This window comes from Phoenix dactylifera, chromosome 1 (assembly GCF_051530095.1).
Source record: "Phoenix dactylifera cultivar Ajwa chromosome 1, Ajwa_hap1_PhDact_Kaust_v1.1, whole genome shotgun sequence".
NCBI classification, from domain to species: Eukaryota; Viridiplantae; Streptophyta; class Magnoliopsida; order Arecales; family Arecaceae; genus Phoenix; species Phoenix dactylifera.
Window position 1 is genome coordinate 55,254,546 of NC_143190.1, and position 23,858 is coordinate 55,278,403.

The 23,858-nt window shown below is 37.9% G+C and overlaps 1 protein-coding gene across 3 annotated transcripts; it reads left to right on the forward strand.

Moving 5' to 3' along the window:
* Positions 1–7,302: 7,302 nt before the first annotated feature.
* Positions 7,303–19,172, forward strand: LOC103721824 (serine/threonine protein phosphatase 2A 55 kDa regulatory subunit B beta isoform-like). Of its 3 annotated transcripts, none has more exons than XM_008812176.6 (14): positions 7,303–7,732; positions 9,854–9,957; positions 10,058–10,153; positions 10,247–10,366; positions 11,134–11,331; positions 11,684–11,775; positions 13,296–13,414; positions 14,006–14,129; positions 14,300–14,423; positions 16,875–16,943; positions 17,029–17,120; positions 17,208–17,285; positions 18,358–18,425; positions 18,544–19,172. In XM_008812176.6, the coding sequence occupies exons 1-14, from the start codon at positions 7,621–7,623 to the stop codon at positions 18,678–18,680; spliced, it is 1,533 nt and encodes a 510-aa protein (XP_008810398.4). In that variant the 5' UTR covers positions 7,303–7,620; the 3' UTR covers positions 18,681–19,172. The 3 variants fall into 3 exon arrangements, with proteins under 3 accessions (XP_008810398.4, XP_008810399.4, XP_008810400.4); XM_008812177.6 differs by having other exon boundaries at positions 7,315–7,732; positions 11,134–11,328; XM_008812178.6 differs by having other exon boundaries at positions 7,315–7,732; positions 11,134–11,235.
* Positions 19,173–23,858: the final 4,686 nt, after the last annotated feature.

Consider the following 23,858-nt stretch of genomic DNA (forward strand, 5'->3'; position numbering starts at 1 on the left):
CTATCGAGGTCGATAGATCCTAACTAGATGCAACCCTATTTCAAAATAAACCTACTGCAGCCAATCCGCACTACAAGGATCCGAATGGCTAGGGCCCAAATTCACATGCTCGTCAAACTACAGCAACCTCACAGTGAATAGCTGAGGCATCGCAGGTCAAAGGACCAGTCATACAACTGCAGCATAAGTAGTCTAACGACAAGTGGATAGACATCTATGTGACTACTTTCTTTGGTCACACTCAGAATCTTATTCTCTAACAAGTACTCGCACAATCACTCTAGTGTCTCTACACCGTGGACTCGAGACTCGTTCATCTGACTAAGTGATATGTGCACTAATCTCAGCGGATCGATCATCGTCCATTGTGATGGATCCATTGATCAGGAGTATTTAGAAATTAATACCTAATGACACATGCCTCGGATTCTCAACTCCTTGTGAATATGTGTCATCATCTATTAATTTCTTAGACGATTCATGCACACATACAAACATGAATTATAAACAAAATTGCCCAATCTTATTTATTAATAAGAGTCAAACTACAAATTTGTGCCTCAAATTATAAATATGTGTCAGCCACATTGGCTTCTAGGGCATACTTCTAACAATGAGTGCCTTTCCATTTGGGAAGAAAAAAAAATAAGTTGGCATTGATGGTTCTCTTCACCTAGATTAGGCTTCATTACATGTATTGACAATATTTTTAGTGTTAATTTCATATAAAATCTTAAATTTTGTGTTCGGGTTTAACTTAAATCTTACATTTCAATTTCTCACAATTGGATGCACAAATTTTTAACCCATTAATAATTAGCCCGGTTTGCCGTCCCGATACTAGACATCGTATCGGTGTCACACTATTACTATGTCGGTACGGTATAGTATGTAATATTTTCGGTAATACCGCATATCGACATACCATTCATACCAGATACTGGTACCAAACCAGTACGATACGATATGCCCCATACCGTCCAATTCAAATAAGTACAATGAACCATAATTAAACCGAAGCATTAAATACATAATAGAAAATGTCACACACCCCATGCGTTCCCACGTTCCAAGCCTTCTAAATGGAAATTAGTGCTATATGAAAAGAACTAATGATGCTTGACCTTCATTGGCCGTATTATCTTTCTCTTTATTCACTTTCAAAGACTTTGAGGTAATATATATATATATATTGAGAGAGAGAGAGAAGCGGATATATAATAGATAAAAAAAAGTAGGTGTGAAGGGATAAACATTAACCATGCGCAGGACTTTCTTTCCTTCGAATTGAAGTGACCGGCATTGCATGGATACACCGACAACTTCTATGGAGCATTGCCAACTGCGACAATAATGGTCATTTGTTAATTAAGAAAAGAACGTTTTGGTAGAGGAGCGAAAAAGAACTTAGGCCCTGTTTGGGGAAGCTGTTGGCAGTAGAACTATTGGAAGTAGAGCTGTCTGAAGTAGAGCTGTTATAAAAAGCTATTTAATGTTTGGTAACTACATTCGTAAAGTGTTGTGATACTTTGTTTTGTGTTTGGTAAACAAACTGAGAAAGTACTTTTGTATGACAAAATTACCATGAAGGACATTGCATAGTATTATACAACAGAACATAATAAAACATAATATATATTAATACATAAATATACGATATAGTATAATATTTTTTAATATAAAATAATATTATTATAATATAGCATAATAGTAATATAATTATTAGAGTAAATTAATATTTGGTAATATAACATAATATTAAATTATTTAACATAACATATTAATGTATTATGATATAAAGTAATATATATTATATTTATAGTATAATACAATAATAAAGATATAAAATATTATAATTATTAGTATAAATTAATTTCTCATAATATAACATAATATTAAATTATTTAAAATAACATATTAATGTGTCATAATGTAATGTAATATAATATAATATTTATAGTATAATACAATAATAAAGGTATAAAATATTATAATTATTAGTGTAAACAATTAATAATGTTGAAATATATTTATTTATTATCTTATTTATTCATTCATTCATTTATATAAATATTTATTTATTTATTTTTTTTAAATTTTTTTTCTTTTCTTTTTTTCTTTTCTTTTCTTCTTTTTTTGTTTTCTTTTTGTTTTCTTTTTTTCTTCTCTTCTTTTCCTTCCTTCCTCTCCCCCGTTCTCCTTTCTTCTCCTCCCGCGCGGCCGGCGGTGCCGGAAGGGGGCCAGGCCGCCGCGGCCGTGGGAGGGGGCCAGGCCGAGGCCGGCGGCGGCCGCGGGAGGGGGCCGGGTCATGGCCGACGGCGGCCGCGCTGGCCCCCTGGGAAGTGCTCTCCTCCTGCGAGGCCGACAGTGCCGGACCGAGCCATGGCGGACGCAGGAGGGGGGCGGGTCGGGACCGCCGGCGGCCGCAGGAAGGGGGAGGGCGCCCCCTTCTTCTTCCTATTCTTCGGCCCCTCCCCACCGTGGGACCTCCTTTTTCGGCACCGCCCCTTTCCGTGACGGGGACATCGTCGCCGGCGGCGGCCGCGGGAAGGGGAAGACCACCCATCTTCTTCTTCTTCGGCACCTCCTCACCATGGGGGCGGGGGAGAGGGAGGGGGTGCGACGGCAGGGCAGAAGGAGAGGGTGCGGCGGCGGGGGAGAGGGAGTGGGGTTGGGTGGGAGAGGAAGAGACGGTGAGAGAGAGGTTTTTGGGAGAAATTTTTTTTTAAAATGGGGGTATTTTAGTCAAAAATACAGCTTGCCGAAAAAGCTGAAAACAGCATTTTCGGAAAGCTCCAAATTGGAGCTTCCCCCAAAAGCTATTTTCAGCTTCCCGCAAAAGCTGAAACAGCTTTTCAGAAAATTTACCAAACACCATTTTTTTAGCTAAAAGTACTTTTGGAGGGTCAGAAAGTACTTTTTGGCCCTCCAAAAGCTCCCCCAAACAGGGCCTTAGTACTTATTTGTTTATATAGTAAGTTAGTCTAAAATAAATGAATTAAACCATGTTTAATTTATTTCTTCTCAGAAAAAGTTATTTTCACTTTATAAGACCGAGATCAAAGTGGAAAAGTAACACCTGCCAATTTTAAAATGCAAGCTTTTTAGAATGCCCATACTATCCTAGAGAAAAGTGCCTTTCAAAAGACTGTTAAACAATAATAGCAGTAATAAGTGGATTAAAATGAGTCGAGGGGGTTTTATTCCATCTTTTTGCTTCAAAATTTTGCACGAGAGCTGCCGATGGCGCTTCTTCTTCGTAGAAACAATCCTCTAACAGCAAGGGTTTCCGGAGGTGCTTCTCCGAGATCAATGTCAATTTGGGTCCTTCATCATGACTTCACTGCCTGTTCTCATGGCTGCAGCCTCTCCCCTTAAAACATGCGCAGAATAACTTTTGTTTATTATCTTAATTCTTCGTAAATACTAGTTATAAAATTTCGGCAATAAAAAAAAAATCATGTCTTTTTTTTCTTATCTTTGTTTTGTTTTTTTTACCATATTATTAAGTTGTCAAAAATCATGCACGATCTCGTCTGTTATAATATATACAATATTAGATATTACAGCTGCTACATATTGTACGCATAATTTTGATATATCAGCTTAGATCAGTTCCTAAAAAATCATAAAATTTTGTTATACTATATCTGATTCATATTATCTTTTTTATAATTATAGAAGTTTATAGTTGTATTCTACTAAATCTAGAACCTTAATTTGTATATAAAGCACGCTAGTGCCTCGAACCGAATGGATAATTCAAATCTTATTTCTAATACAAATTTTTCACATAGGATGCAAAAGATTAGTAGTCTTCTTCAGAACCTGAAAACAGCTGAGAAAAAAGCATGACATCCTTTCATATATTAACTTGATCAATCTTTCTAAACAGTTATACTAGTTTCTCAGTTCCACATTCTGTCAGTAGTAACTTTATTATTGAATCGGGATTTCCAATCAGAAATTCCTCTCTCTTTTTTATCCCAAAAAAATGGATCTGAACAATAATCTTTTCTAACCGTGGGTCAGCTGTTTCTTTGTAGGAATCATATACGAGAACAGCCAGCTACTACTGATACGGGGTGGTGCGGACTTTGTGATACGGAACCCGCATTCCAGAGTGGTGGCAGCAGGGGGCTGTCAGTTGTTCGGCATTTCGGTTCCTGGGGCAGAGCTACGAGCTGCATGGGCGGGGCTTCGATATGCGAGGCAGGTATTGCAGGCTGACTCGGTTGTCCTGAAGGGCAACTCGGCCACAGTCATCAGGTGGATCCAGGAGGGGCTGAGGGGTGTGGGCACAGACCACCCCTTAGCTCGGGATATAGGGATGATGTGTAGGGTTGGGGTGGCCGTTCAGGCCAAACATGTATTCAGAGAAGCCAATGGGGCGGCCGATTGGGTGGCTACCTTTGCGACTCATCATTCAGGGTACACCCTTTGGGTGAGGGAGGGGGAGCAGCCACTGGCACTCCGTGAGTTAGTATTTTTTGACTTTATTGGATGTATTCGTACACGTGTTGTATGAAAACCCGTTTTCAGCAAAAAAAAAAAAAAAAAAAAGGCAGCTACTTAAGGAGGTCCATCAATAGATTAATAGCAAGGCACTGCAAAGATTTCTCCTGCAGCTCATCAACAGGTTGATTACTGCCAATCACTGCAATGCCACTCAATTGCCTTCATTAGGTTGCAAGTCAAAGGAGATTCCAATGCAGCACAAATACATCCTTCCGCTGTCTCTCCGAAGGGTGCCTCTGAATGCCAAGTTGTCTCTCTACCTGCACTAGATGATACCTAGGGGCAAATCATTAGCGTATTTGAGACAAACAAGCAAGCTGGGAATAGGAGTCTTTTTTCTGAACTCCTAAACTCATGTCTTGGTAACAGCTGACAAAGATGGGAAGGAGGTTTACACGAGCTACGTCGACATGCAATATTGGAGCAGCACAAGGTTCTCCGCACAGCAATTGCCCATGTAAGCCTTGTGCTGCATTGATCAGCTGACAAGGCTGAAATGGATGAATTCATCTGGAAGTGGGTCTTGCATAAAATAGCATGCGACAAATGGATGTAAATAATAAATTATATAAATCTGAAAAACAGAAGTTAGCATTAAAATTCACAAATAAAAATACATGTAGAAGGAGAATGGAAATGCCCATCTATGGACACATTGCATATTAGAGTTTACGGAACTGCGAAAAAAAATCAATATGAGAACCTATGCAGGATTAAGAAATCCTAATAATATCTTCTTGCTGGTTTTTTTTGGACGAGTTTCTAGATTATGAGAAATAGTATCAGAGCATACCCAATATATGATTATGTGGACTAGAAGACATTGCAAAATGAATCTATTTTGCTGCCATGGGTTGATTGTGGTATTTGTGATTGGATTTGAACTTTTAGCATCGCGAGAATGCTAGAGCCTAAACAAGAAAAGTATACGAGGAATTGTGTGAGCATGTATTTAGTCCCATATCAGCTATGTACTGGATAGATATCAAGTATTTATGTACGAATAAGAAATTCAAATAATATCTTCTAGCTAGTTTTGGAGCAAGGTCTTCGGTTGTTATAAACAAAATCTTAAAATCCAAGAAACTTCAAACCTGATAACACTGATTGGTGAAAGAGAGAATCAGAGAAGGGACATGGAGGGCCATCCATGCATTTCTAATTTTCTACCATATAGAATTGGCAGGCCATGTCACCATCTGTGAAGGCAGGTGAGGTGTGAAATCGTTTTCTTAACATATTTTTTTTCTCATAGTTTTCAAGATAACCAGGCACATGAATCCAATACCAACATACGGGCGCCATGGCTAGGTGGTTGTAATAACAGTCACCACATACCAAAAAAATCATACTCCATTTTTATCCTCTCACATCATGATGCTGGAGTCATAATACTAAATACTCCTCGATATTCTGCTTCCATCCACCTACTCTTGCGCACCCAAGATCATATGCAGCGTCCAGTTATCTCATCATAATACTAAAGCCTAGCACTGCACTTCACTTTTCATGAGCTTTGAGGAACTCTCAACTCATTGCCATAATTTTGAGGGCTCAACAGGTGACACAACATGTACATGGATTCAATAGATCAAACAAAGCTGCATACCTGCTTTCTTTCATTGTTTGGAGGTATATTCAATAATAATATACCTTATTCTATTGCATGAGAATTTTGAAAAAAAAAATAAACAATTAGTTATACTTCAACATTTTTTTTCCTGCTGCAATGCCTTAAAGCAATGCTACTAAATCCAAAACCATGCTGTTTGCTGATTGCTGATTAGATTACAAGGCACACAGCTGTTATACGCATGCGAACTCGCACTCTCATATTTTCTTGGTTGATTTGCTTTCGCATGCATGTCGAAAGAGGACTAATTATATAAACTTGAAATTAGATCAACCACTTATATAGAGCAAGTTTGGCCACACCTAGAATAATCCTTTTAATTGCTCCTTGTTACCTTGAACAAGTGCAAATAACTCGAGCTACAACATCGAGCATAACTTTTGGAAAATTGTTCCTAGTTACCTTTAACAATGGCAATTTGATCTCGAGTGGATAAAGTGTTGAAGCAGGAGGATCTCTAGTATTTGAAATCGATTTTGAAGCGTAAATTAACACTGTCCTTAAGCGAATTTTGTCTCCACTATGTTGCAAATTCGCTCTATGATACAATAAAACCAAAATAGAATCCTAGCCAGCAAAACTAGGATTCTCCAGAGCAACGGAATAAAAATTTTGTCAAAGAAGTTGTTTTAATCTGTGAAGGACATCGGCTTTTTATAACCCTGAACTAAACTCCGAACTAACACAACTATTGAAACAGTGTCTGTTCAGTGCACGTGTTAATCTTTGATTAATATAATATTGGCTTTTCCTCCACAACATTTCACCAAAAGTTACTTTAACATGTGTAGGATGTGAATGCTTATAAAGCTATCAAAAAAATTCTGCACAAGAAATGTGGGACTAAAATCTCTCTCAACATTACAAACTACTAAAAGGAAGGAGGCTTCCAACATGAAGTTGTAGCATTCTAATTGTTTTTCCAAGTTGAAGCCACTTGTGGACGCACGCTCATGAAAAGAATGCAATGGACCCTGTTGCCATCTGCAATCAAGAAGCCCTTATGGGACAATCAACGATTCTAGCTAAGATATGCAACCGAGTCGAACAAGTCTGGGTTTCGGAATAAGATAGCCGGGATTGCGTAATCAAAGGGTTGTTTGGTCATTTTACATCCTGTAACAGAAGATGTATCAAAAAATAATAAATAAAAAGGCGGGGAGAAGAAAACAAAGGGGAAAGAGACGCAGAACCTCGCTAGGGCGAAAGAGAAGGCAGGGAGGAGAAGGCAGCATTTTTCTCCTCCGTCAAATCAATCCCAATCACCAACCCATTTCTCCACTACATCCTCCCCCCTGTTTCGCCGAAAACCCTCGCCTTTTTTCTGTCCCTCTGCGGCCCGTCTCCCATGGAGGAAATCGGAGCAGGCGCGCCGGCGAGCCCCGCCAGCTGATCTCCCAGCTATAGCCGCCCGGATCGTTGATGTCCGACCGCCCCGTCCCCGATCTCGCCGGAATTCCGATCGGAAAATGAACGGAAAAGGACCGGTGGACGCCGGGCCTCCGGAGGCGCCGCCCGCTCTCGAATGGAAATTCTCCCAGGTTTTCGGTGAGCGTAGCGCGGGAGAGGAGGTCCAGGAAGGTACGATCTTTTTTTGCCCTTCGCCCCATTCTTTCTATCTAGTATAGATCCGGTCGACTGAGTGAGACTCTAGGGCTTCCGATAGCCGATGTGGGGGCTTAGGGTTTCTTGCGTCTGGCGTGGCTGTAACCGGTTGATTTTTTTTTTTTTTTGCTTAGATTGGAAATTATCGTCACCGAACCTTGCATTTTTTTGTTCAAACGATTAGTTTTTGATGAAAACGTGTGGAAGATGTCGTAAAAAAAATGCGATCAGATTGATGCGGAATGGTATATTGCAGTATGTTTTAAAAGAATAGAATTTGATGCTTGAATCTGGCCTTTTCCTCCTCATGATGGAAATTAAATGTTCCGAGTTAAATCTCTTGGTTATTTTCGTTTCCTAATCGGGAATTTTCATGAATATTTTTTTTCGCTCATTGATTTATGACAACTTACTAGTAGATGTGGAAGAACTTCCTCATCATGACTTTTGTTGCTTTGTAGCGTCGTTTATAGGTGAAATCTACTTCCGTTTTTTTTAAGTGAATGTAACGATGTACTTGCTGTTTCCATTATCTTTAGCTTGGTGAACCTGTTTTGAGTTTGGGTTTTGTGACATTTGGCCAAGGTTCACCTGTATGTGTTTGTTTAGCTGTTTTCTGTAAACATTAAGTACCAAAATTGTCTCATAAATAATCAGAACATTTTTTTATTTTTTGTTTGTCATTGGTTGAAATAGTTTCCAGATTCTAGTTCTACCTTCAATTGCATGGCGTGGTCTGCTGTTCCTGGGTGCAAAAAATATTTTCTTCTCTCTCTCTCTCTCTCTATGCATGTACTCTATGGTAGCTAATTATAAATATGGATTAAATGATGAACAAAAGGAAAGATCGTTACCTTAAAAGATGTCAATGAAATATGGATGTGTGAAGAAGGAAATGTTGCAGATAGGTTCTCTATTTAATGTCAATCCTTTACAAAATGGTCTCAAATTCCTGGTTAATGCAACTTTGTAAGAGAGCGGGGCTCGCTATGAATGTTGGACGGAAATGTTTGGAAAGTATACTGTCTTATTTGTTACTGAATGTAAGCTCATGCCTTCAGGAATAAAGACCTTGAGTGACAGCATGCACCTGACTGTTTGAATATGGATTGCCATCATCTTTTCACATTTCATCAATTTTTTCTTTACATTATTTGAGGTTACTGTTTAATACTTTGGATTGGCTGCCCTTCAGTCATTATCGATAGCACGCATGAAGGAGAAACCTGCAAATTTGATTAATTCTATCTTTAGACTTTGAGATGCTTTTGGAGCAACAATTGACATCACCATTGAGGAAGAATTGCTTGACCATATTTTTGTTTACCAAGAATCCCCAACTTGTGCCAAACTGTGAAAATTTAATTGATCTAAAAGAATTTTTAGCTGTATATTAAATTGAAGCTTTGCCATTAACAGTCTATAACATATGGAAGACACTGTTACTTAGGTATGAGTTAGCCAATAGAGGTGACTTAAAACTGATGTTTGCCTAGTGTTATTGAAGGGGTTGGATATTGCCATCCTTTATCTTATCTATGCAGGCGAGAGGCCATCCTTGAATGGTTCCAACTCATCAGTCTAGTGGTTTTTTCGTCATGAAATTATTATATCAGTTATAGATGAGACAGGAAAATGTAAAGGAACTTTAACAATGTCAAATTCACATTTAACAAATATTTCTTTCCCCTTTTTAAGCACTATTTCGTGCGATCTCTTAACTCACAGATGGTCATCTATTGCTTTGTGGTACCACTCAAAAAATAAATCAAAATCTTCATCAAAGTGGATTCTCATACATCGAAATATGATTGGATCAATAATTAATGAAGCAACACAAAAGGTGACCTTTGTGAATGAATGAACATCACATTATCTATATTCCTTCAACAGCCCCCTTCCCCAACCGACATAATACTTGATGTGCAGACTGTGCTAGATTATTTTTTTGAAATTATTCAATTTTGAATTCTGAGTTTATGATGTTATACTGTGGTGTTTGTTGCACACTAGCTACTAGCTGTCTTTCTTGGTTTCCTGGCAGGATTGTGATATTTCTGGTGTGCCTGCTGATGCTTTTAATCTTGTGTGTTGCAGTTGACATTATTTCAGCAATAGAATTTGATAAATCTGGGGACCATCTTGCTACCGGAGATAGAGGTGGTCGTGTAGTTTTATTTGAAAGGACCGATGTTCGATCTGTATGTTCTACAACTTGTCTCTTTGCTGCTTTTTTCCGTTTGACTTGTTGTGCTTCCACTTCTGATATTATTTCACATCTTTTATCTCTTTGATTCGTAGCATGGTTGCAGAAGGGATCTCGAGAGGCTAGACTATCCAGTCAGCAGGCATCCTGAATTCCGCTATAAAACAGAATTTCAGAGTCACGAACCAGAGGTACGATCCTTCTAGGGTGTTACTGATAGAAATGCGATACTTCTTGCTTGATCAATCATGTGATTTGGTCTAGTTTCATGTTTGCGCAATCAGTTTGACTACCTTAAAAGTTTGGAAATAGAAGAAAAGATCAACAAGATCCGATGGTGCCAAGCGGCCAACGGTGCACTGTTTCTCCTCTCCACCAATGATAAAACAATCAAATTTTGGAAGGTAGGTTTGCAGTTCCCTTTAGCATCTATTACTTTTTTAGAATGATACTCGTGAATCATGATTTAACATGATTGCTGATGAATTTGTTTCTCATGTGCCCCACTAGTCTGTTTGCATACTCTCCAAGATTTGTCATGCTTCTTTAAGTTTCAGAATTTAAAAATCAGCAAGAGCATTATAATCTTGTGATATGTTTTCCATCTAATGGTGTTCTTTTGTGAAAATGTATCCATGTTGTCTAACTGCTGGAAAATCTTAAATGTTTTTCTGTAGTTTTATTGCTGAAGACATTCAACAGAGATTTTGCTAGGTAAATTAATAAATTGCAAGCATCAATCAGTTGAATTAAACAAACCAGAACTGTGCTTCAGAATGATACACTATCTAAAGATCATATACATTAAATCATTATTTGCAAGGAAGTCATGAATAAGGAATATTTGAATTGTCATAATACTGTTTCTATAACAAATATTTTGTATCATTAATATTTATTCCGATTGAAACCTTTTGAAATTTCTTAACTTACGTGAGAAAAATCATCCATAGCTGTCATTGTGTACATACTGTAACAATTAAAACAGATCTGATTTAGGAATTCCACATACTGTAGCAATTCTGAAACAGTTGCTCTTATTGCCTGCTGTTTGCTGTTTCGGGGTTTGATTTCACCCTGTTTTTGTTGATTGGTTTGTCTGTGCCTTTTCGTTTGACCTTCTTACAAATATTCCCTGTTAAATTTCTAAAGTTTGTTTGCTGATATACAGGTGCAAGAAAAGAAGGTGAAAAAAATTTCTGACATGAATTTGGATCCTTCACAAGCTACAGGAAATGATAGCGCTGCTAGCTCAAGTACTGCTAGCCCTAGAGTATGCCTTCCAAATGGTGGATGTTCATACAATTATATGTGCAACGACTTTTCCTTTCCTCTTGGTGGATTTCCATCACTACGATTGCCTGTGGTAGTTGTACTGAGCCCAGTCTAGTGACTTTGTCATTCATGTATAACTTTTGAATCCTTAAATGCACACACGATGTTAATAGACATGCATTCATAGAGAAGAGGGAGGGATGCCTGTGTTTGCACATCACAGTGTCACCCATGTATATCTATTGGATGAGCTGTCTTGTTGTATTTTCGCATGTCATATGCGTTAATTATCCTATGTCATCCAGTTATATTTTTTGTCTGTAACTCTTTATCCTGACCTTCTTATGAATTATCAATGTACCTATGCCATATCATTTAATTATAATTATTGCCTTCTTTTGAAGTGATTACTAAGATTCTTGCCTGCATCTATATATCATGAACAGGTACCAAGCCAAGAAACAAGCCTGGTTGCTAAATGTCGGAGAATATATGCTCATGCACATGATTATCACATCAATTCAATTTCCAATAACAGGTTCATGCTGCACCTTTCATCTTTCCTTCTATTGTCATCAATTCTCTGGTTTTGCTTTAGATGTCATATAATTTTGGTTTGGAAATTTTTGGTGCAAGGTTCATATGTTCCCCTTTTTTCTTTGTTGGGAACAGCAGAACCTCCTGTTGGGTTATATGTCTATTGCTAGGGACAATTTAGTGTGTCTTAATTGAGATTGTAAGCTTTGCTACTAATTAAACTAAGTCAGTGGAACAGGGAAAAAAATGCTGCTAGAAATTTAAGAATTCCAGTAAATGTCTTGAAAAACTTGAAGTATGTTATATGTAGAATTTATTGTTTGAGGTGGAAATGTTTTGTAAGTTTGTAAGAAAGGCTACAAATGCCACTGCTGAAAAGGTGGCTTGGTTTGAAACATCCCTTGAGAGGGCAAATTACTTAGCAAGGTTTAGATTGTACATGAAAATGTGATTTAATAAAGTTTCATTTTAGCATTTGACCATGGCTAATGTGTTTGGAAGGATTGGATAGTATACTGGTCATTTATTTTGGTATTCTCCAAAAGAAACTTTCTTTGGAATTGATTTACATTTATATCCTTATATAGAGTTTCAATTGAATCCTTTTGTCTTTCCTTCTTTTTTTTTATTTTTAAGATTATGAATTTACTGAAAGGAACTATCATTTTCTTAGGAACTTTCATAATTAACTGAAATGATCTTTTGTGATTTGTAAGATATTTTCTTGCTTGTTACTTCTTGGTTCTCTCGACCTTGTGGTAATATTTTGCATTGTATATGGTTGAATCAAGGTTTGCCGTCTCGGTACCAGATCCCGTACCAGCGCCATACTAGCACTGTGTCAGTACGGTACAATACAGGATCTTTTTGGCATACCGAGTATTAGTATGCTATCCGTACCGGGTACCGGTACAGTACGGTCCGCCCCGTACCGCCTAGTTCAGGTCAATATGACGAACCATAGGTTGAATTCTTATGACGTATGCCTGACTTGGTGTGTTTTCTATGTCTTGACATCAATATGTAACCTTTTAGGGTCTATTTGGATAATCCTGTGCAATCCAATATGATTGACGAGAACACAGGATAGGCATGCCATTTCACAATATATACAGAAATTTTTTAGAGTGGGCCCACCCGAATCCCATAGGGAGAAAAAAATGACCTCACCGGGTCTTTTTTTCCATGCTACAAGAACAAGAATGGACTGGAATAGATCCAGTTGACATCGACTGGGTAGGCAGCCCAAGCCTCATTCTATTATATTAGACATAATCTGTGCACATAGTTTAAAGATATGTGCTAGACAGGCCAGACCCGATATGTGTAGGATTGGGCTGAAAATCCTGCAGGAATATCCAGACGGGCCTTTAATGTTTTCAAGAGGATGTAATATTAATTTTAGATGTAATTCATGATGCATACTTGTACTTTATTTGTTTGGATATCCGTACTCTTTCTCCTTGAAAGTTTCTTATTTGATAGTCACTTATGTAATTTCATTATTTTCTTATTTACCAGTGATGGTGAGACTTTCATATCAGCAGATGATTTGCGAATAAACCTTTGGAATTTGGAAATTAGCAACCAGAGTTTTAACATTGTTGATGTGAAACCTGCAAATATGGAAGATCTTACTGGTATGAACATTTGGCCTTCATAGATGATACTTCTGTCTAATAAATTTGGAGCTGGAATTTCAAGTTTACCAAGCATCATAGTTTTCTGAAGCTAATCAAACATATATAAAGGACTTCCTGATAAAATTACATATTTTGATAATTTGATTCTAATCCAGAGGTCATTTAGTTTAATGGTAAATGTAAAATTAAGGAAATCAAGGGGCTATGCCTGGGTCTTACCTGAGTTGAGTTCAAACCTTATGCTTGAGACTGGCCATCCCTGAAGCTAGCCTAGGTTTCTTATTTATCTGGGCTTGGCACAAAGGCCTGAGCCATTTTTTCCCGTCTCTTAGGTCAAGGGCTGGCCCAAAAGGCTTGTACTTGAGCTCAAGATGCTTATGTCTTTACTGGGCCTTCTATCTGCTTGAAGTGCAGCAGCCTACCAGCACTCCTACGTAGAACTCCATGTTCTATTATTTACAGTTCTTCTAGCACCTGTTCATTTGAAATATAGCATAAGCTCAACTGATTTTTGGGGTTTTCATTATGTATTATAATGGTTGTAGCAAAGAAAGAAAGTGAAATTAACTCATTTTCTGACCCTGCCAGAGGTGATAACATCTGCTGAGTTTCACCCTACTCATTGCAACACACTGGCATATAGTAGCTCAAAGGGCTCAATACGACTTCTTGATCTGCGTCAATCTGCTTTATGCGATAACCATTCCCAGCTGTAAGGAACCACTCTTTTTTTTTTCTTTTTCACATGAAAATCTTGCAAGTAACTATGCCGATGTTGAGCAGACAATGAAATTGTAATCTACTGCTCGAAGAAGAAGTATCTTTTTGGACTCTTTAGCATGCCTGGTGTTGCTTTAGGTAATGAGACTTTTCCATACACAGGTTCGAGGAGCATGAGGCATCGAGTTCAAGGTCCTTTTTTACCGAGATTATTGCTTCAATTTCAGATATTAAATTTGGAAAAGATGGAAGGCACATCCTAAGTCGTGATTATATGATGCTTAAGGTTCATACTTTTGTATCTGTCTTGCAGTTTATTTTTTTAATTATTTGCTTTTTTTGAGTGATTCACAATATGAATTATGCTTGCTGGAACTGCATCATATTTTATATGTTGTCAATGTAGTATTCCAAATGTAAATGGTCTTCTGTTCTGGAATTCATGTGCAGTGGTTTCTAAACTTGACAGTAATTTTGGAGACAAGATAATTAATCAGTACCTATGAAGCACGTGAGTCAGAAATGTTCTGAAAATAGTATTTGATCAATTTTACATCATTTTTAAGCACGTAATGGATCACTTGAATTAATCAAGAATGCTCAAGATGTTGTGGTGAATGATACGAGTTTTTGTAGTAATAGCTGAAAGTTTGCTTTTATTTGATTTCTGTTATGAAGTTAAGGATGTAATACTCTGAACATGTCACTGGTGAGAGGACTCGATCTGAATTAATAATGTGGCTTTTTTAATAGGCTTTGTTAGCTGTTTTGGTCGCATAATTTTGAATTGATAGTTTCTATAGTTTCCAGTTATTGCAATAACAGGGAAATGGTTTAAAATTTTAATAGTCACATGAAATGGATACTTGACACATTAAGGTTGTGATCTGCTACTGCTGGGATCAAGAAGTTCAATCCATTTTAAAGAACTTACTAGTTTCTGAACATCTATATTTGATCATGACATTTGATGTTACTGTTCAGCACTATTGCATGAGAGATTTTGTTGCCTGTGCTTTTACAGATTGTCTAAGACATGAATTTAGTGAGTTATCAATTCTTTGGCCCAGATGACACTAGAACAAGGTAATAATGGTGTTTAAAAGATGCTCAAAAGGAAGAAGTAATATACTGCAGTATCATACGGAGAAATTACGTGGATCAGAACTATGTCAGTCTTGCAAACTAAGTGCCTAAGATGCACAATTAAGTCATCTCACGAGTTTATGGGATTCTACTTATGCCCTTATGCTGTGTAACTATTACAGGTTTATTTTGGATCACACATTCTAGATATTTAGAAATCATTTTAGACAGTATTCTGCCATTATGTGCAACAGCATAAATTTTGCAGTTGGCCCTTCTAATTTTTCAAGTCTACGACGACTTTCCCCATTGTCTGAAAAGATCAAAGAATGGACTCTCAATTTTTTTTAAAAGCTGTGCAAGCTTTTGATGGAGAAATGAGGTTTCTCCTTATTATACAATTTGTGTTCCTAATTTGAAGGCAAATGAGGATTCAAGTGCTTGTTATATAAAATTTTGATATTTTCTAGTTAAAGGCAATCAATGATGCAAAACTATATATATATATATATATATATATGTAACACTCTTTTTATCTGTAGTCATTCAAATCACAAACTATGCTGCAAGGTTTAAAGTCCCAGTCCCAGTATTTATTGGGGACTAGGTCGGTGCAATACTGTGGCGGTTCCATACCGACACTTGGGAAATGTTGTTATCCTGGTATGCATGCGCGTGCTATTTTTTTATATTTTCTCTTTGTTTTAATATTTTTATAGTTGTTTAGGGCTTTTCAATGCTTGTTTAGGGTTAGGGCCTCTGAGCTATAGAAAGGGCTTGGAGGAGGCCATATCTGAGCTTTGCTAGCTGAATTTTAGCGCCCTCTCTTCTTCTCCCTTTTACTGTTCCTTTTGAATGCTAGCAGCAACAAAGAAAAGAGGACTAACGCCTTTTTGACTGCATCCAGACTGGTATCAGGGAGAACAAGCTGGTACTGGTCCTTGTCCTGCTTGGTGTCAGTCAACACCATCTGGGATGATCTGGTTAGTCACTGATCTGACCTGGGGTGCCTGGTATTGATCAGTACTGATCGAGCCTTGAACACTTGCTTTACTCCATTTTGTATCATGAGAATTTAGTAGAAAGTAAAGTCAAATACCCATCCTTATAAAACTCATGCACATGATCCTGGGTTGGCGAGGCTGATAGTCTTTATGTACAAGCTCTCGACCATATGAACACATTAATGAAAATGATCATATGTGCTTCACGTTTGCGAGGTGATAGTAGCAAATGGTTTATGGTTGAATGCATTTTTATTCTCTCCCCTAGCATTGACACATCAAACAACCAAATATTGGTGAAATTTACGGTACAGCTTCATTCTTGTTCATTTATAAGCTAGTAATTCTGCCATTTTATTGAGGTATATGAAAGTTTTCCCCTTTCCTGTTAATTTTCTAATACGAAGAATGGTGCTGTTAGTGTGGCAGTATTGCAGCTGTACCTTGATTTATATGTAACTATTTCTAGTGTCTGTAGGATTTACCTGTAGTCATTTTGATCTCTGTTTGTAGTGTTTTCTGTCATGTCTGTTGCAGTATTTCCAATCAAGCAGAGATCATAGCTCATGATGTTGGTTTTTGTAGTATTTTGTTGCCTCATTTAAATTTGCTCTGCTTTTCTTTTCTTTTTCATGTGATTTTTCCAGCTATGGGACATCAACATGGATTCTGGTCCTGTTGCAACTTTCCAGGTCCATGAATATTTAAGGCCTAAGGTAATTTGTTTTGTTACAGTTCAATTATAATTGGTAAGGTCCAATGAACCAGTACTTAGGCTATGATAGTTCCATTTTCACACAGCTATGTGATTTATATGAAAATGACTCCATCTTCGACAAATTTGAGTGCTGCCTAAGTGGTGATGGACTGCGGGTAGCAACTGGTTCTTACAGGTATGCGTTCTTCTGGCCTGGGTATTAGTTTGTTGCTATTTCTTTCCTTAATATTGACGATGCTACTACTGTTTGTGCAACAACAAGCAATCTCTTCCGTGTGTTTGGTTGTGTTGCTGGAAGCACTGAGGCAACGACTTTGGAGGCCAGCAAAAATCCTATGAGGTACAACTGTAATGATTATCGAAATTTTAAGTATTTATTTCTAATGAAAATTGATTAAGGGGGGAAACTCAAAACCAAGTTGAGGGTTGAGGGAGAGAAAATAGTCAGATTTGAACATTTTTATCTTTCTTGATTTAGAATTTGCTTAAATACAATGATATGAAGGCATTGTATCTTTGTGCATATCCATATCTGTTCAATACAATTTAAGTTATATGGTTGAAAATACATGAAATATCTATACTTAACCTTAGTATCATATTAACTGAAAGAACATGTGCTGATTTTTTTTTGTTGATGAAGCTTCAATTACAAGGATCTGGATTTGGTAAAAAATTGGCCTTTTATATTAGTGAATGTTGGGGAAGGATATGCAATGGTAACCCAAATTTCTTGTATAGTAAGCTATGGGATTAATGTCTATAATGAACAAGAGCTGGCACCAGACGATACTGTGATGGCTGAGAAGCTACAAGTACAAAATTATGCCTGTAATTCAGCTGTTATTTGTTCTGGAGTGATGACATAGCAGCAATAGTAATTGCTATGAGGCGTGAATGACATGAATGCCGGTCGTTGTTGCTGTATTGTACAACCCTGCTAGGATGAATGCTAGAATTACCGGTATAACAGGTTTGAATAAAGTGGTTGGGTGATTCAGAGATGATTGAGTGCTGATGAGTTGTTGGATGTGGCATTGATGTCTTTCCAACATTAATATGCCAATTATAGATGCTTGGCATGTCAATATGTGAATGACATTGATAAAGAAGTTTTAGGTTTTCTGAATCACTACAAAATTAGTTTGACATCATTAGTTTATGTCAATAGAAACTGTTAAATGTTCAGAAATTCCTAATTGCTGATTTCTTGTTTACGTACTGCAACTCTTCGCTAGTGGTTTATGAAACCAACACTAGGTGAAACAGGCATCAGGTGACTGTGTTTATGATATTAAATAAGAGATATTCTACTTACAAAAGTGATGAAAAATGCAATTTATAGAAGATGCCTTGTTTGAGATGTGTGTGATAACATATTAACTCAATCTTGCCTTGATGTTCTTATTCAGGAGACAAGTCCAAAACCCTGCAAGGTCTGCAAGGTCTCTGAGCAGTTTGACACGTGTTGTCAGACGAGGTGAGTATCCAGCCATTAACTTTAGTAGCTTGCAACAGCTCATACTGCATAGTTGTTTGTTTTTCTCTCAGAAATCTTTGCTGCTGCTAATACACACACACATACCAACCTGTTGCAGGAGCAGAAAGCCCAGGCATTGATGCAAATGGAAACTCATATGATTTCACAACCAAGTTGCTCCATTTAGCATGGCACCCAACTGAGAACTTGATTGCCTGCGCTGCTGCCAACAGCTTGTACATGTATTATGCTTAGAGAAGGCCATGGAAGGAAATGAATTAGCAAGCAATTTTTTTCCTGCGAGGGGGGAGGGTTGCTTCCAGTGAAAGCGATTTGCTTTTCATGCAACCAGCAAAATCCAGGAGGAGGGAATGCCATTAAATGATCACACGTGTTTTGAAATCGGGGCCAGAGGAGCGGTCAGAATCCATGAGGGAGTAATCCATCTTTTCTTCCCTGGAGGGCAGCTTAGCTCTGATTTTTCCCTTTTCTTTTCTTTTTTTTATGGGAAAAGATTCACATCTTTTGTTATAATGTTCAGTTAGGTCGCAAGGTGTGATTGTAGCTCTGCTACAACCAAACCAAAGGCTGATCAAGGGTCTGTGTCTCAGATGCTATGAGAGACTGTTCTGCTGCCTGTCATGCAGGAGCATGGGGGCCTGTATCTTTAGGACAAGCATTTTGAGGCTTGTTAAAGTTTGTTATCATTATTATTGTTCATCTCTTTAGCGCTAACCCTTTTTTAAATATTGAAAGAGTTGCCAGCCTCGTGCTTATCTTTAGAATAAGTGATAGCTGAATGCTTGTGTTCTGTTTGGTATGCTGTGATTAACTATTTAATGCCAGATATTCACTTGTACCTAAATTTGGGATGCCAGGAGTGGATGGGTTCGTCATGCATATGCTTGCTATCTTGAAATTTCATATATGATTTACAATTATTTCCAGTATCAGCAGTCATGATCGGTGACACGGTTTCAATCAGCTTCTTTGATGCCCTCGATGGAAATGAAGGCTGAGATGGAGAAAGCTTCAGTATCTGCTTCTGATTTATGGTGGGAATGGTGCACGTGAATATGTATAGGCAATGTTCTTAGCTGAAGCTGGCTGGTTTGGTCGGAGGCAGGCCTGCCATTATACAAATTTCTGAGAGGCTTGGTCTTCATAGAACATGCGAACGATATATAATCATCCGAAAGGCTCCTTTACTGGCAAATTTTTCTACAGATCACTGAGTAGCAGAGTAGCACACTAGTGCTCCGGAGGCAGTTTGATGAATGAAGCTAGGAAATGAGTTGACTGTTGTGCTCTTGGTGAATGATTAATTGTTTGTGCTTCTGTGGGAGCATCTTTGGTTTACTGTAGCAAATATAATTGGTACTGATGTCCTTACGTTTTAGTAGGTCTTTTTTTATATGAAACTTGATGCAGACGATGTTTATCATAACTTGCAATGGTTATCAAGCTTGTTTCCTGTGGCCTGATATTTATCTTTGGACTGTTGCTTCGCTAGCTCTTTACAGTTTCCATAACTTAGTAATTTATGGGTAGTCTATTACTCTATTTCTGCTCTTTCAATCTTTGCATGTTCTGGCAAGTGGTGCTGTTTTATTTTCTTGTAAGCATTGCTATGTATTAGTTGATTTCAACTGAAAGCTTAATAACATTTTTAAGGTACACAAGGGAACCTAATATTCTAGTGTAGCCTCTGATAGCAAAAATATTTACAAGTAATACATCATATTTGTAAAAGTATTCGGTATGCTTACATTATTGTTAGCTATGATATGAATCAATCGATCTACTGGTATTTAGCAAGTTCAAGTCAACATACTTTAAACAAGAAAATGGGGCATTGGGTGATGGTTATGATATAAATAATATTATCAGTTCGTTTGTAATGAACTTGATACTTGTTTTGCAGTTTATTCTAATATTTAAAAAAGGGAGTAATGTGAGGGGAGCTGGAAGCTCCGATCAGTGTCGCTAAAGAGTGTTCGGTGGATGGGAACGGAGTGGGAGTATGGGGTGGAAATAGGTGGACTCCACTCATAAAAGTTTGCATCATAAAGTGAGATTTGACAAATATATAGATAAACAGCAGCAGTAGTAATAAAAGTAATAAGCACTACTTTTGTCGTTCTTTTACCAGGAACATGAGCTCTGCCTAAATACAAGCCCAACAAAAACTCAAACTAATCAAGCTTATAGGCCTAATGCCTCCCAGAAGCCACAAAGGCAACTCCCACGACGTTAACCAACGCTACCAGAAGGAACTCATATTGGCTCAGGTGGGTTCAATTTAATATGGGTCGAGCATGGGTTAAAATACTCGTACAACCCAAATGCAACTCCTATTTTCATAATTGGCTTTTACTTCACCTAAACTCAAACTCATCTCATGGTAAGTCTCTCGCCCTAGCCTAGCCATTATCTCATGTTTCAATAACGGTCCAACTTGAACCTCTATGAAAGGATGTTTGGTAAACCCATTTATAGGATGGATTTAAGAAAAATGTTAAAGGCTTGCTTGTGTAATCTAGCAAGAATAGTTGGACAAGTCCGCACTAGATTTGTGGATTGGACAACTATTTCGGCCTAACTACCTCAACCTGTCCACCCCCAATTTGTATGCTACAAGAATGGGGGGAAAAAAAATCTCATAAGGCCATTATTTGCAAATGTTGGTGGCATACTCTCTTTCCCCCTCTTGCATGTGTTTAGGTTGTATCTTTTGCCCGAAAGAATGATTAATCTTTTTTTACGATGTTAGACTGTTAATATGTATCCTACATAGATCTCAAAGTATTCTACACTCTCATTCGTCTGCTTGCACAAATCGACCGTTACATGATTCAACGGTGATCCATGCGAAGAAAGATAAATCTTTCCTGCGAAAGATACTCCATCTCCGCCGCATACTCCCCTTCTTTTTCTCCTATTGAATCCCATTGGATGAAACAGGATTTCTCAGAACCGGTGAGGTCAATGTTCAGTTCATCAGTCCTATGTGAAAGTCGATGATCAACCAAACAGCATCCTGGGACAACTCCAATTGACATCATCCACCCTCGGTATATTGCACAATCTCCAAGTACCACTAAGAACCAGTGAAGTAAAGAGGTGATTGAAATAGGTGATCTGTAAAAAAATATTATCAATTTTTTCATGGATGTAAAAAATAGATCATGCCAATCTTCTCATAATTTTGTTCCATTTTTTCTTGGATTTCAGTAGCAAGCCTCTCCATCAAATCACCCCAGCCTGATACGGTTCACATTGTGGAGGCCGAGAGTTTTTGAGAGATGGGCAAGGCTCAAATTTAGATCATTCGGCACCCAAATTCTCCCATTCATCATTTTGGCTATTTATTTCTTTTCAAGTCAAGCCAATGTTTGCGTAGGAGCCTTCCTCTTGATTCCATCCCGCAAAAGGTCCTAGAAATAACCGTCATCCCTTGCCCTTCGAAGTTTTTTTTTTTTAATCAGCGGCGCACACCTGACAAATATGCAAACAACCAACAAAATCAGAAAACAAAATACTGCACAAAGGCATGGGTATAGCTCCATAGTTTAGCCAAAGAAAACCTTTCGAGTGATGAGCCACGAAGAAAGCAACCCAATCTGCAGCACCGTTTGCCTTCCGATATACGTACGTGGCCTGGTAGGAATCAGCTTCCTCCAGTGCTCTGCGAATATCGTGGAGCAGCGGCCGGTCCTCAACTGAGTACCTTCGTCTCCGGATCCACTCAATCACCGTGTGATCGAATTTTTCTCGAGGAGGATGCGACCCGCATCTATTACCCGCCTCGCCTTTTTCGAAATCCAATCCAATCCAAAGCATTGCATCGCCGATTGGATGTTACAATATAAACGCAATCCCCATCCATTTCCCCTTCCAACTTCGAATTCTATGGCGACCGAGAGATCTTTTTCAGAATAATGGGGACAAGAGCTTTTGGGCCATTGCCGAGCTCCCCTACGGGAAGTACGAAAGCGAGCTGATCCCCGCCGTCGTCCTCTTCCGCGACCGGCCGGAGGCGTTCGAAGCCCTGGTCGTCGCCCGCCTCTTCGCCTCCTTGGGCTCCGCCGTGGCGCGGCGATCCTCCGCCACGAGAGGTCTACCCGCTGGGGCGCCGTCGCGGTGATCGGGACGTGGATGACGGTTTGTCGGGAGGATAGTTTGGCTCGGCGGAGGATGGTGAGTGAAGTAAGCTGCCTCAAGATTTGTGCCACCTGAATTTGTTTGATAAGAACGGAAAAATCTATTAACTTGTGGGAAAACAAAAGCAAAAACATGGGGAACGTCAACAATGAGGAATTTGGATGTTTTCGCCTTGGAGTTTTTTAATTTTTCGATGACGAGGGAGGCTGCTTTGGATTTTGTTCATTTTGATCCCCGAGCTCAAAAAGTACCTCCTTTCTTCGCAAGTAAAAAAAAAAAACAAAAACTACTCAAGTATATTACACTGCAAATAACATATCAATGGATGTTTAAGCATATCACTAAAGAAAGCTCACTGCATTTGCAAAGTTAGACAAAGGTGACAGATCATAACGATAGCAAAAGTCCTCCAATCACTAAGTTGTCCATCTATATCAGGATATAATAGACCTAATATGGGATATAAAGCTTATTGCGCTAAATTTTTTCTTTGTAGAATTTTTCTTTTTGCTTATGCATTTAATTTTGCTAGTTATAGTACATATGCAAATATATGAAAGAATTTAGATATGGGATATAAATTATGAAAGATTGTAGTATAGTTTAGGTGTTAAAATATATTTCTTATAAAATATTTGAGATTTATTTAATATATTAAAGTTTTTTGAAAGATGAGTAACTTTTATTAAGTATGGAATCTTGAAAAATCTTAATTTAAGGAGAGTTTCCACCTTGGGCTCCTTGTAGCCAGGTATAAGAATCCTTTGCAGTAAAAGTTTAGCATGGCCTAAATCTCTAGAGGATAAATCTAATTAGGCTTATAGTAAAAATTATTTATTTTTAAAAATATAGCCTTTTTTTTAGTGTTAGGATTCCTCTGAATGTGTATTTGGCAAGTTGATTTCATTGGATCATTTCAACTATTTAAAGGACAAAAGAAGTATATGAAGAAGATTTATGAAGCGATAGATTATAGGTTGATTGTTATATCTTTGGTACGTTCTTTTTAATATCATATTATTTAAAAAGATAATAATAGTCAATTTGTAACTTGTTGCTCTAGGAATCAGAAAATTAACTCCAACAATATCACCCCTTGATATTTTATCTATAGTTTAATTTATTATTTGCCTAATGTTACAATCATGTCCACTACTAGAGAGTCATTCATCTCTCTCTCTCTCTATATTAGTAGTCAATTTGTGTTTGCATGTATGCATCAAGTAGCATGGTGGTGAATGAAGTGATAGGTCGATTAGCAATTATTAC

What these genes read in the sequence shown, in the direction of transcription:
- LOC103721824 (XM_008812176.6), top strand. Translation starts at nt 7,621, where the DNA reads ATGAACGGAAAAGGACCGGTGGACGCCGGGCCTCCGGAGGCGCCGCCC. An exon ending in CACTACGATTGCCTGTGGTA is followed by an intron (nt 11,332 to 11,683) that starts GTTGTACTGAGC and finishes TATCATGAACAG; the next exon opens with GTACCAAGCCAAGAAACAAG. An exon ending in AAATATGGAAGATCTTACTG is followed by an intron (nt 13,415 to 14,005) that starts GTATGAACATTT and finishes TGACCCTGCCAG; the next exon opens with AGGTGATAACATCTGCTGAG.